Source organism: Lepisma saccharinum, chromosome 10 (assembly GCF_977018435.1).
Source record: "Lepisma saccharinum chromosome 10, izLepSacc3.1, whole genome shotgun sequence".
Lineage (NCBI taxonomy): Eukaryota > Metazoa > Arthropoda > Insecta > Zygentoma > Lepismatidae > Lepisma > Lepisma saccharinum.
In genome coordinates this window covers 59,807,337-59,822,614 of record NC_139238.1, presented here as the reverse complement: position 1 = coordinate 59,822,614, position 15,278 = coordinate 59,807,337, and the positions used below count along the sequence as shown (strand labels likewise).

At 36.0% G+C, this 15,278-nt stretch overlaps 1 protein-coding gene across 1 annotated transcript; it reads left to right on the top strand.

Moving 5' to 3' along the window:
* Nucleotides 1-309: 309 nt before the first annotated feature.
* Nucleotides 310-13,138, top strand: LOC145994118 (uncharacterized). Its single transcript, XM_083130206.1, has 3 exons — nucleotides 310-808; nucleotides 873-1,704; nucleotides 12,877-13,138. The coding sequence occupies exons 1-3, from the start codon at nucleotides 310-312 to the stop codon at nucleotides 13,136-13,138; spliced, it is 1,593 nt and encodes a 530-aa protein (XP_082986332.1).
* The last annotated feature ends 2,140 nt before the right edge of the window (nucleotides 13,139-15,278 follow it).

The window sequence follows — 15,278 nt, the reverse complement described above, 5'->3', positions numbered from 1 at the left end:
TAAGCACCGCCATTAAATAGGTGCTGCCCCCGCTGCCTTGTGGGTAGGGATTAACTCAAAGGCTAAGGGAAGGAAAACCCTGAAAGAAAACCATGGGTAGAGAGAGCTCTGTAAGGCGTGGTGAAGCCAATCTCTCTAAGGGAGTAAACCCAATACAAATCCTGGTCCTCCAGGTTTGGGGTTGAGGCATTGGGCTGACGACCCAATCCTCGGAAAATATCCGCTGTTCAGAGACCGAACAATGAGCCTCGGATATGGAAGGAAACCACAAGACGAACATGGCTACGAGTTAAGGTAAATGATCTCAGGATGGGGACATGGAATTTGCAAACAATGCTACAAGCTGGTAAGCTGCCAGAAATTGTTGATGAATTTATAAAATATAAGTTGCATGTTCTGGCACCGCAAGAAATAAGATGGCCTGGGAGTGGTCAGATAGACAAGGGAAACTGTACAGTTTTGTACAGTGGTGCTGAAACCAGAGGACACAGGGGTACAGGCTTTATAATAAGTAAAGAAGTTAGGAAATCACTAATGGAATTTATACCAGTAAATGACAGACTGTGTAAAATTAGACTTAAACTCAAGTTCTATAACATCTCCATCATTTCTGCTTATGCACCTAACGAGGATGCAGAAGAACTGGACAAGGAAAAATTTTATGATGAGTTGGACTTGTTAAATGAAAGTACAATTAGACATGATATACTACTTGTCATGGGTGACTTCAATGCAAAAATTGGAAGAGAATCTGAAGTCAAAGAAGTGGCAGGAAAGAATTCTTTACATTCAGTCACCAGTGAGAATGGTTGGAGATTAATACAGTACTGTATACAAAATAAAATGCTTGCAAAAAGTACCCAATTCCCCAGGAAAAGATATTCATAAAGGCACCTGGAGAGCTCCCGGCGGAACATACACAAACCTGATAGATCATGTTCTGGTGAACAGCAGATATGCCACATCTGTTATAGATGTTAAAACACACAGAGGGGCCAATTGTGACAGTGATCACTTCATAGTCAAATCTATATTGCGGCAACGATTGTCTAATATAGGCAAAATCAAGGGAAAAAGGAGAACTGGTTGGGATATAAAAAAGTTAAAGAAAGACAGCCATAAGAGAGCTTTTCAGGAACAAATACACCAACAATTAAGTGATGAGAATGAAAATAATAGCATTGAGGAAATATGGAATGATATGAAGAAAACTCTGACTGAAACATCAGAAGAGATATTAGGGCAAAGAAAGAGATCTAACAGAAAAGATTGGTATGATGAAGAGTGTAGAGTACTAATAGGGAAGAAAAATGAGTTACGGAAAAAGATGATTCAAAGAGAAACAAGAGCATCGATGAATGCATATAAAGATGCTAGGAAGGAAGCGACTAAAATCTGTAGGAGGAAAAAGACATATTGGATGGAGGAGCGAGTAAGGAAAATAGAGGAACATCAGACAGAGGGTAATACAAGACAAATGTACAAAGCTGTTAGAAATCTTAGTACTGGATATCAACCAAGGTTAAACGTATGTAAAGACAAAAATGGGAAGCTTATTACGGATCAAGCCAAATGTCTGGAAAGATGGTCAGAATATTTTCAGGAGCTATATAAATCTAAATTTAATATAACAGATAATGCAGATGAAGACCAAACCCAAGTTACAGAATGTGAGGTACAAAGACCATCGTTTGAAGAAGTAAAGTGTGCAATATCAAAATTAAATAATAATAAAGCACCTGGAGAAGATTTGCTCCCTGCAGAGATATTTAAAAAGGGTGGAGAAACACTTTGGAAGAAAGTTCATGAGCTAGTTTGCATGATATGGGATCAAGAGAAAATACCATGTAGTTGGAAATATGGAGTTATCTTCCCCATCCATAAAAAGGGTGATAAAAGGAATTGTGGCATACAGGAGAATAACACTATTAAATATTGGATACAAAATATTTTCCAATATCCTATATATGAGAGCATCTAAACAGGCAGAAGAAATCCTAGGGGAATATCAATGTGGATTCCGTCCAAATAGATCTACTATAGATCACATCTTCACCATATCTCAAATTATGGAAAAATTCTATGAGCAAAATATAGATCTACACTTTCTATTTATAGACTATCAACGAGCATTTGATAGCTTACACAGACCTGGGATCATGAAAGTATTCAAGAAAATAGGATTTCCAGATAAATTAATAAGATTGATAAAGGTAACCTTGGAAAATACAACAGCGGGAGTCATGGTGCAGGGAGAAGTCTCACCAACCATTAACATAGAAACAGGAGTGAGACAAGGGGATGCTCTTCTGTCCACCCTAATTTTCATTATTGTACTACATGATATTATCAGTCCACTGCAAAAAAGGGGGAGTATATTCTACAAAACAACATAGATACTTGCTTATGCTGACGATATTGTGATAATATCAAGGACACTTGCAGATCTTAAAAGCACTTTTTTAAAGATAGATAGTAAATCAAAAGAAATAGGACTATTAATTAATGAAACTAAAACAAGATATATATATGAGAATGTCCAGATCGCCAGCCAGACGAAACTCTCTGGCTTTGAATGTAGGTACATATCACTTTGAAGGAGTACCCACTTTTACTTACCTTGGAGCTCTTCTACATAACAACATAGAAGAAGAAGAAGAGATTGTTAACCAAAGGATACAGGCTGAAAATAGACAGTATTATGCACATATAGAATTATTTAAGTCAAAAAACCTCTCTAGGAACACAAAATTAAGACTGTATAGGACACTTATTAGACCAGTTGTAGCATATGGTGCAGAATCTTGGAAACTTACATCTAAAGCAGAAAGCAAGGTAATGTGTTTTGAAAGGAAGATATGACGTAAGATCTTTGGCCCCGTTAGGAATAAAGATGGATCCTATAGAATTAGGAATAATATGGAGTTAGAAGGATTGATTCAATATGAACATGTGGTGAGATATATAAAATCTCAATGCTTAAGATGGGCAGGACATCTGATGAGAATGGAAGAGGATAGGCTACCACGCCTGGTATTCAATCAGAAATTGTGGGGAACAAGGCCAAAAGGAAGACCAAGGGGAAGATGGATCGATGCGGTTGAGGAAGATTTGAGAAGGATGAATATACGCAATTGGAAAAATGTAGCTCAAGATAGAACGAGGTGGAGGAAGATTGTTTGGGATGCCAGAGCCCACCAAGGGTTGTAGAGCAAAAGAAGAAGAAGAAGAATTCAAGATGCAAATCAGGCAGACATAATATGTATCACCGAGCATTGGCTCCAAAGTGATAAATGCAAACATATAAACTTACCAGGGTACAATCTAGTAAATAGCTACTCCAGAGAAAAATACAAACATGGTGGTACATGTATCTTTACCAAGTGAAACATAAAGGTAGATAAATTACAAATTAATATTAAAAAAGTAGAAAAAGATTTTATTCTAAACAATCTCAATTCCCTGCTTAAACACATATTTTCTTTAAAATCCAACATAGTGGTTTGTGGTGACTTAAACGTTGATTTTTTAAAAGACTCCACCCAGAAAACAAGACTAAAACATCTAATATGTAGCTATGGCTTGACACCTCATGTTGACTTTCCTACAAGAACTACCAAAACCACACAGACCATGATAGACCAAATTATGTCAAATTATAACCTAAATAAAACAGCATGTAAAAAATTGACATTTACTTCTCAGACCATGATGCTCAGCTACTCACAACAGACACAAGCTGCAATAAATATACAAAATATACCAACACTGCAGAAATGTGTGATTATAACCCAAACAATGTACTATGTTTTAAACATAAATTATCAAATGAGAAATGGACACAGATCCATGAAGCCAACAGCACAAATGAAAAATATAACAACTTTATTAACATTATTAAATCTCTATATAAAGGAACCTATCCTGAAAAACGTAGAAAACTTAAAAGTAAAGATAACAAAAGCTGGATTACAAATGGATTACTATCTGAAGCAAAAAATTGAAATCACTTCACAGAGAAAGCAAAACCAATAACACTCCCACCTTCTGGAACAACTATGCAACATACAAAAACATTTACAGAAAAGTTCTAAAAGTTGCAAAAAAAACAGCAGTACGACAAAGAGATAAGCAAAGCAACAAATAAAACAAAAACAATGTGGAATATAATAAAGAAAGAAACCAACTCTCCACCAGAGAACCACCAAAACATAAGTCTAAAGCTAAGACAAAATAACATTCACAACCCCCAAAAAATCTCAATTGTTTTTAATAATCACTTCATAGAAAGTGTTAGAAACTTATCCCCCCAAAATAACAGACCACATTATAAAAGCATGCCATTTGCAAATTGTGAAACCCCTTGTACATATTATAAACCACTCCTTTTCAAGTGGAATTTTTCCAGAAGAACTAAAAACCGCCAAAATAATGCCAATCTATAAAAAAGGTGAAAAAAATGATGTAAAAAACTACAGGCCAATTGCACTACTGTCAGTGTTCTCTAAAATAATCAAGCATGCAGTTGAAAAACGACTAAGGAATTTTTGTAACACATGCCAAATTATAACACCAACCCAACATGGTTTTCTAAGAGACAAGAGTACAACTACAGCGTTTCATGAATTCACAGAAAATGTACTTCTCCACATGGAAAGGAAACTACTAAACACAACAATTTTCTGTGACGTATGTAAAGCTTTCAATACCATAGACCATGATATACTCTTTAAAAAACTAGAAAGATATGGAATTAGAGGAATTCCTTTAAGTTGGTTTAAATCTTACGTGACAAACAGAAATCAAATTGTAGAAATATCACATGAAGATAACTATGGCAACATTACCAGGCACATTTCGAATACAAATAATCTTGGTGTGCCCCAAGGAAGTGTACTAGGTCCCCTGTTGTTTCTGCTATATATAAATGATCTCCCATCTGCTGTGCCTGCATCAACTACACTACTCTACACAGATGACACCTCCCTAAGTATTGTAGATTGTAAAATGAACTCTCTTCAGCAAAATTCAAATAACACTTTAAAAAAATTTAATGGATGGTGCAAGGAAAACAGACTAATACTAAATCCAACAAAACTAGAAACATGGCATTCCACACAACACAACAGAAAAACAAAGATTGCCCAACACTCGAAATAGACTCAAAAATCATACAAAAAACCACAACAAAATTTCTAGGCATACATTTTGATGAAAACATGTCTTTTGGTCATCATATTGAAAATCTATGTAAACATCTAGCCACTTTACATTATGCAATTCGTAAAATGTATAGTATTTATAACTTAAAAATGGTAAAAATCCTCTATTTTTCAAGTGTAGAATCTAGACTAAGGTATGGCATATTGCTATGGGGGAACTAAACAAAAATGTTGAAGGTTTTCATTCTACAAAAAAGAAACATCAGAACTATGGTCCAAGAGCCTCCACAAACATCTTGTAAAAATCTGTTCACCAAACTTTCAATACTCACAGTACCATCCCTATATATTTTAGAATGCCACCTATTAGTAAAGCACAACATCAAAAACCTCAATAAAAATAGTAATATACATAATCATAACACAAGAACAAAGGCAAATATACACATTGACAACCACAGACTGAACCTATACAAAAGGAGTGCCAGAAACACAGGAATACTACTATACAATAAACTTCCATGTGAAATAAAGGAGGAAAAAAATCTTGAGCTATTCAAAAATAAAATAAAAAACTATCTCTTAGAAATTTAATACTTAACTCAGCATAGAAGAATTTCTACAGCATATCTAAAACTACTTTCTCTGTCTCACCCATGTACATAATCAATTGTTGATCTGCATCACATATATGTAATGTAGTGGATGTAATATACATTTGTAACTCAATTATGCTGATCTACATCCCAAACATGTTATCAAGGGTATGTAATATACATTTGTAACCATAACTGCTATATGCCATGCATGTAATCAAACTGATATGTAATAATATATACTTGTAACTTTAATTATACTGCATCCCAAATAAGTAATCAAGTGGATGTATTTGTACTGAAATCATGCTAATGTTATATGTAATAAATGACGTGCTCTATACTGCTGCAGATAGAAATATCTACAATGTAGTCAACAGAACAAGAATAAATTACAATTACAATGACAACATTTGTCCACAAAATGCTGTAGAAGTTTGAAGTGGATGATAGTAGAGACTTCAAGACTGTAAATGTTCACCTTCCAAAAAGCAGTGTAAGAGCACTTATGCCATTATTAGAACTAATTAATAAATTTGGAATCATTGGTGTGTCCAGGAGTCTTGTAAGGGGAAATGGATATAACCACAAAAGGCGATTATACATTCTTTTTTTTTAAATTAACCTTGCTATCTCATCCTGCATTTGCCTTTTTCTCTTTTCAGGAATGTTCCATCCAAGGGGAGGTTATGACACACAACAAACTCCTGCTTAGACACATGTCACCAATTGGATTCAACTTACATTGAATCTAGTTGAAAGAAAGGGAATGCCGATGGAACATCTAAAATTACATAAATAAACACACATTATGTTCATTAACTTGAATACCATAGTGTGTCTACATATGTTTCCCCATGCTTCTAAGTAAATATTACTTAGAAGATATGATTTAAAAGTTAGTATTGGTAATAAAAAATAGTCAGTGCTCTTCCTTTGAGCATACTTAGCACAATTAATGAATCAAGATAATTTATATACTTCTTTCTGAAACAACACTGTATTCTGAATGTGACACTCACTTACTTACTCCTTGGTTCTAAAGCCCTCCGAGCACCTTGGTCTCCTTGAAGATTTTCCTTCTTTCTTCTCTATCTACTTCTCTCCCAGTTTCTAACCTTTGGTTCCTTCAAATTTATTTTTGCATCTTAGGAGGGGAAAGCAGCTGGGTGATGTTTACCTTTGTAATCTAGCTGGTGTAAGTTTTATTTAAATGTATCAACTATGAGGTTGACAATTAATTGAGTGTTTCTAGAAATTCCAAACTAACAGCAATGAAAACGATAAACCCTATTGAAACATAAGCAATGAAAGCAAATGAATTGTCCCTTTCCTTCAACAATGTGAAATATGAATGGGGTAAAGTTAGTGTACAAAACAGATCTGTGAAATAAATGTATTACTGTGAAATAGGTTTACGCTAACAATGTTATAAAAAGAATTGAAGACCCTGTTGATTTGTTTGCATAAACACATTATTTTTAAAAGTATTGAATTTTTTAATACGAGGGTCACTATTTATATTTTGAGCCTAACAATGAAAAAACAGGAATTTGGCATTGAAAACTGCTTTATTGTTTTTCGAAGTATTCTCCTTTATGGTCAATACACTTTTGTATTCGTTCGAACCATTTGTCAAAACAGTTTTTCCAATCTTCTTGAGACACCTCCATAATATGGTTTTTGAACGCGTCAACGGCATCTTCCGCCGACGAAAATCGTTGTCCACGCAATTTATTCTTGACATTCGGGAACAAGAAGTCATTGGGTGCCAAATCAGGACTGTACAGCGGTTGACCCATCAATTCGATTTTTTGACTGTTCATAAAGTCGGTTGTTAGACGAGATGTGTGACAGCTGACATTGTCTTGATGAAGAATGATCCGAAGGCGTTTGTTTGTTTTCTGTATTTGACCGAAGACCTCTGGCAAACAAATTGTTGTGTACCATTCAGAGTTGACCGTTCTACGTTCCTCTAAAGGCACAGTTGCCACATGACCAGTTTTCCCGAAAAAACAGGCGACCATTTGTTTCGATGTGCTTTGAACGCGAACAACTTTTGTTGGATTAGATTCATCTTGAAACACCCATACAGTCGACTGCTGTTTACATTCTGGCTCATATGCATATATCTATGATTCGTCACCTGTTACAATCTTATATACATCTTTTGAAGCACCACGATTGTATTTATTGAACATTTGTTTGCACCAATTGACGCGAGCGTGTTTTTGAGTTTTTGTCAAATTGTGTGGGATCCAACGAGAACATACCTTTCTCACAGCTAAATGATCATGTAATATTTTATATATGCTGGTGGAACTAATGTCTATGGTTGCCTCAATCTCACAGTATGTCACATGACGATCTTGCAGTATTATTTTTTGCACAGCATCAATGTTTTCTTGAACAACAACTGATTTTGGACGACCTTCGCGAATCTTGTCGGTGAACGAATGGCGGCCACGATTAATGTTCACGAGTTAATTTCATTTTATTGTTGTCGCGCAATCTCCAAGGCAACATAAACAACACAAATGAAGCTATTGACAAAACATTTGAAGTACGTTATGGTCAATAATGTCAGACGATTCCGTGCAAACGTCAAATCGCGCCTAACTTCAATCAGTTCCTAAGATTGGTTTATTTTACTTCACATTTGTACTACTTTTGGCTAATCGCGAAGATAAGGATGAGTGAACACTCACAAAGAACACTGATGCCCAGGCCGAGATTCAAATCTGCAATCCCTGGCATCCTAGCATGCTGTGCGGAGTTCAGCTAGAGTTTCTAGGAAATAAATGCGACTATTGAAATTTTGACGCCTGTCACATTTACCATATTTTGATATTTTTAAATAGAATTGATGATTAAATCTGGTGTGGGACAGCCAAGTTGTTTAAGTTTTACTTTAATACCGTGTAGTACCTTGGAAAACGGTGTATGTAATAATGCTGTAATCTGACTCATCTTTACTAACAACCCTTCCTTTCACACACCAGCAGACACTTTCACTTCACTAAAAAGAAAAACACTGAACAATTAGAGACACCATGTCGATTATGGTATTCTCGCCTTGCTTTGTTTAAAATTTCTAAATGGTTATATAAATTTGGGAAAGATATTACATTCGTTCTTGTTAAGTATGCAGGAAAGTATCTTTCTCACAAATTACTTCTCCCAAGGAGTATTACAATTCGGTCAGGATTAGTCACTTCTCTGTGAATTGTGCAACTATGTCATCACAATGCGAAAGCTCTCGTGCCTCCCAAAAAGGGGCATGACTGGTTGTCTTATGGCTACCACTGGGCTACCACCTCCTCGCTAGTTAACTGCAGAGACTTTTTCATGCCTCCGCACATGACTCTGCCCACAGGCCAGACTATACTGGCCCAGAGCAAGTGAGAGAACAGGTGGGGATGTGGCGCAGGAATCGAGGCGGCCGTAAGCTTGAACGCTTATGAGATTCGAATCTCCTCATTCGTAAATGTATTAATTTAACTATATTTTGGCAAAGCAAGTGCTATTTCTTTTTCTGAGGGTAGAGCCATGGCACGGCAGCTCTCCCCTTAGAGCCACAGCTGTTCTACCCTCTGACAGTATTATCATCACCTCATGTGTCTTGTTTATAATCTTGCAACTTCTTGAACTTCCAAAAGGACTGTGCATGTTACATGAAATACAAGTTATTGCATTTTTTCTGAAGGAATGAATACAAGAAAGAAATATACCTGAATTACAGTAATAGGTTGAAAAAAAAAAAAAGGTAAAAAGGTAAAGTGTTCCCCTGTGCATAGCACCACGCCATGAAGGCGTATAGGGGGTGTGGGGGTAACGCCCCACACTTTCTTGATCCCGGTCGTGAGTGGGGGTGATGTGATCAGCATCACGCCCCTGACCGCCTTTACCCCCCAGGGTTTCCCCCAGGTACCCATGTTATTCGACGCTGGGTAGGCGCCGGGGCCGCTTCCACCGTTAGAAAAGTTCCCGGATTTGAACCGGCCGGGGATCGAACCTGGGACCTTGAGCATGGTAGTCAGACGCGTTCCGTAAATTCTATTTTGATTATTGATTATGTTTTTAAAGAAACAAAGAACACATGTTCCAGTGTCTCTTGTGGTTTATACTCGTACATGGTCTAAAATGACAATTTGATTGCAAACAAAGCAAGGAAGAAAATTTTACGAAAAGTATTTTTATTTGCATGAAGTTTGATATCAAGGAGGGCAATTACCTCTCTGTACCCCCTTGCAGGTGCCCTTGGCCATCAATGTTTGCCCCCCTGCCCATCTAAGTTTGGGGGCCAATGCCCCCTGCTCCCCTTGCAGTTGCACCATTAGGGTTAAATGAGTTGGATTCTTTTTGGGTAGGGTGCTTCAGCTTTTAAGCTATAGAATTCCTTCACTGTAGCTGTAGCATTCAGCCCTTCTTATGAGCAGTGACACACAAACAACAAGCATCTCCTCAAATATCCTCATCTTAATTGTTAAGCCCACAGGTGTGGTGAGATGATGACCATTACCCATTACACTCTACTACACGTTAAACAACTGTTTGGAGGACCATTTGCATCTGTTCTGCAAAATTCTACAAATTTATGAATCATCCTGTATTTCTATTTGGAATATTTTACATTTCCTGTTTGCATGTCTTAGTTAAATGTGATGATCAGGTTGAATAAGGATGTGATGTAATCTACGAAGATAGATTCATGTCTTACCCAAGATTCAAAAATAGGACCCCCTGGCTTCAAAGTTCATTACACAAAATACAGATGTCAGATTCCTTTTGTTCATCAATTAACCAATTTAATTTACACTCCTTTCATCTGCATAATAACAATTAAACCATAGAAGTAGAAGTGAATTATAAGGATAAAACAAATTCAGAATCATCATCTCATGGAAACACAGGTTTTTCAAGTAGTTTCTGAACCTATTTATTTATTTATATATTTATTAATAGAGCCTAACAGGCCAAGCCCAATTATAGTGCTCTAATTATATAATTAATTACATCCGAGAGGTAGAAAGAATTGATATTTTCGCTCTCTGGAAATGAAAAATGTTGTGCTAGGGATGTGTTTTGGAAAGGCTGTAACAAGTTGGAATAGTCTATTATAAAATTTATTACTTTATACAAAAAGAGCAGGTCATTTACTTGTCGCCGGAGTGATAGTTTGCTGAAGTTGTTCTCTTTATCGCATGAATCAAATGTTGGATATTCTCCACAAGCTTTGAATTTGAGGTATCTAAGGAACTTTGACTGAATGCATTCTAATCTATGAATTCAGTCAATTTGAGTGTGATTCCAGATTACTGATGCATATTCTAGTTTTGACCATACGAGGGCATAGTAAGGCACTTTCGCTGGTTCTGTTTTCGTGAAGTTGTGGTGTGACAGGATTATAAAACCTAAGTTTCTGAAAGCGTCATTTCCGAGTACAGTTAATGAGATAGTTAAGTATAAATTAGATGTAGTAGCTGTTCAGGAAGTTAAGTGGCCAGGAGAAGGGAATTTTAAAACTAAAAATTATACTTTTTTCTATGGTGGTACTGAAAATCATAATTTTGGAACAGGATTCTTCATAAATAATAGAATTATCTCTGCTCTTAAAACAGTAGATTTTATTAATGATAGGATAGCATATGCAGTTTTACAGGGTAGGTGGTGTAGAATTATTTTAATAAAAATACATGAACCAACGGAAGAAAAAGATGATAATACTAAAGATGATTTTTATGCAGAGTTAGAACAGCTCTTTGATAAATTTTCCCAGTATGATATAAAAATTCTGTTAGGTGACTGTAATGCACAGATTGGTAAGGAAGAGACATTTAAGCCCACGATTGGTAAGGAAAGTCTTCATGAATTAAGTAATGATAATGGTATAAGATTGATTACTTTTGCAACCTCAAAGAATTTAATTGTGAAAAGTACCACTTTTAAACATAAAGATATCCATAAATATACCTGGTCTTCTCCAGATGGTAAAACTCATAACCAGATATATCATATTCTCATTGATAAGAGAAGGCATACTAGTATAATTGACGTTCGTACACATAGAGGTGCTGACTGTGCCAGTGAGCATTATTTAGTAATTGCTAAATTAAGAGAAAGACTCTCAGTGGTAAATCATAAGCAACAAATTCTGAAAGTTCTAAAATTTAATACAGGAAAATTTGCTGATGAAAGAATTAAGAAAGATTAGCAAATAAAACTGTCAAATAGATTTGATGTTTTGCAGGATTTAAATGATGATGAAAATATAAATGAAACAGATGTAAATAAGAATTGGGAGCACATATGTAATGCAATAGAATCAGCAGCTAAGGAAAGTATAGGATACCACAAACCAAGAAAAAGTAAGCCATGGTTTGATAACAAATGTCATAATCTAATAGAAATAAGAAATCAGGCTAGACTTAGGTGGTTCAATAACTCTGATGATACAAATCTAAGCAATTGTAATAGAATAAAGCAAGAAGTTAACAGCATGGTTCAAAGTAAAAAAAGAGATTACATGAAAAACAAAATTAGTGAAATTGAAACAAACAGTAAAAACAAAAATATCAGAGATTTATATAAAGGTGTAAATGAATTTAGAAAGGGGTGGCAACCTAAAGTAAATTTGATAAAAGATATAAACACTGATATTTTGGCTGATCCAAGGGATATTTTAAATACATGGAGGACCTCTTAAATGTTCATGTAGGAGATAAATCAGAAGTAAATGAAGTTCACACAGCATATCCTTTAGTTCCAGAACCTAATTTGACTGAAGTTAAAGATGCTATTAAAAGGCTAAAGAATAACAAAGCACGTGACATTGATTTAATACCAGCTGAGTTAAATAAATATGGTGGAAATTAGTTAATATGTCAAATTCATAAATTAATTTGTTTAATATGGAATGAAGAAGAAATCCCTCAACAGTGGAAAGAATCCATAATTGTTCCTGCGTTTAACCTGGGAGAGGTCGCGCGGGTCACCATGACCCGTACCTAAGTTTTATTCCTTTACAATTCCGTTAGGGTCTGCAATAAGCAATTGGTGCTTGTAGCTTCCTACCTTCTGTTGTCCTTTACCCCCCTGCAAATGATCTTTAGTTTCAGGTGTTCTCAGGAAAGAGTGTGTGCAGGTCACAGTGACCCGCAACGGGCATTAACGTTTGCGCAAATAGTCAATGCTCAGTTTGTTGCAGTAGCGTGGCATTGTTTGAATTTCGGTGTGATAGATCCAAAAGCTATAGATCGAATTCATCATATGCTGAACGAAGTGGTGTCAGAAGACAAAGAAGGCCAAGAGTTAGGAAGTGACCAGAGCGATATTGGAAGTGACATTGACAGGGAAGAAGAAAACAGAGATAAGGTCTAGTCTGGAAATTCCAAATCTCAGCAGAAAACTGAGAACTGACATCCTCGAACTTTTGAAAGACCATGTTCAACCATCTCCTAGTGATGACCAGGAACAAGGAACTTCAAAGAAAAAGATGTGCAAAATGTACGAGAACTAGCAATAAGACTTTCCAATGCTGCCCACTTTGTCAGGTGCCTCCTGCATAACTTGTTGGGTCAGACAATGAGTCTGTACATGATAAGGGGAGTTTAAAAGGTTTCACAGAGTTTGTTTGATTCATTGATTGATTTGTTGTTTTAAGTCTACTTTATGCACAGGAAGGATAATCGGGATTGGACCTACAGTTTAAAGTGGGATCCGAACCACTGTGTCATGTGCCTCCACTGGGTATTGAACCAGGAGGGAGAGAAAAGGAGTATGGGGGAGATATGAGGATGCAAGGCCTTCAAGGCTAACGTAGGGAGAAATAAGTAGATAAAGATATGTCATCCTTCCAAGGATGTTGAGGAAGAAATAAGAAGTACAGAAAGAGATAGGATGGTAAAATGTTTCCAGGAAAAGTGGAGGACAAGATAAGAAGTAGTAATGGAGAAAGGATGATGCCAGGCCTTAAACAAGAATGAGAACATAATTAAGGATTAGGGATAGAATTAAGAGAAAACAAAAGTTTTGATGGAGAATGGAGGATAATTAAGGTGTAGTTTTAATTTATGAGATATATATATGTTAGGATAAGTGACAGAAGGAAGTCAGGCCTGCAAGGAAAATGAGGAGAGATATAAGGAATACATTTAAAGATAGGAGAATGTGAGACCTCAAAGGAGAATAGAGGATGTAAGGACTCGAAGGAAAATTGAATGAGAGAGAAGAAGTAAGGATGAGATAAGAAAATGGCAGGCCTCCGAGATGAATGGATTATGAGGTACATGCTTGGATGACAGAAGCAAGTCAGGCCATTAAGGAGAATGAGGAGAGTTATAAGGAATATGGAGAGAGATATGAAGATGTGAGACCTCAAAGGAGAATGGAGCTAGACTTAGGTCAGCCGCACACTGGATCTGATACGATGAGTCACGACGAGTTAATTTTGTTACAAACCGACTTGGCGAATGTTTAACATGAGCCGCCGCACACCAGACGAAACATTTGACTTGAGTTCGAGTCACGATATGACGTTTTGCGACAAAACAGTGAAGGTTCCGGGAATTTGGTCTTGGAGAACCAAGATGCAACAAAACGCTCTGCACATGTGCGAATCCTATCTTCTCAGCACACCACCTACATGTGACTCATCACTGTATTGTTGGACAGCATATATTATATGTAAGTTTGACAGTGCAGTCGAGGTTAAAAATAGAGCTTGATCCAGAACTAATCGTTCTTGTGCAAGCGAAGCCTCCGCTGTAGGAATATTCATCAACTGAGCATAATCATAAGGACAAAATTGATGTGCTATGGAATAAAGTGGCACAGGAGATGAATTATATTACAATTACATTATGTGACAAAAAATAGGCTTATTAGAAATGATCTTGTAATGTACAAAACATATGGTAAATTGTACAAGAAAAACAATCTTCAGGCCAGTTTGATATGTATTGCTCGAATAACTATGTGATTGCAGTATGTGAATTAAACTTTTTCCTTATTTGGTCCAGAGCAGCATTTAAAGTAATCCGGAAGGCACTGGAACTCCATTCTAGCAAAACTCGGTTCTTGCTGCATCATTGGACATCCATTTTATTTATTTAATGCACCATACAAAAGTCCATTCTTCATTACATAAATTATTGTAAAGAATAGACAAAAGGAATAAAAGAAAGTTATTTTACTAAATTTGTCTCCTGTTAGTGGAAGTGTAGAAAATAATAATATATTGCAGGGAGTGCTATTCATTTAAGATGCAAATGAGAACCTAATTTCCTGAAATGACAGATGTGATAGATCTAGTGTTTATACATATACACTGGATGGAATAATAATAATATTCAGTGCTTTTTCCAGATGGTATGCAAAATGCACGCCTTATCGGTAACCTTTATATGTAAGAATGAAAGTAAAGGGATTTTATTTTATCGAGAAAAGTGTATGCATTATCATTTATATACCACAATATTTAGAGCAGTTCTTATGATCAACACAATAACAAATAATAACA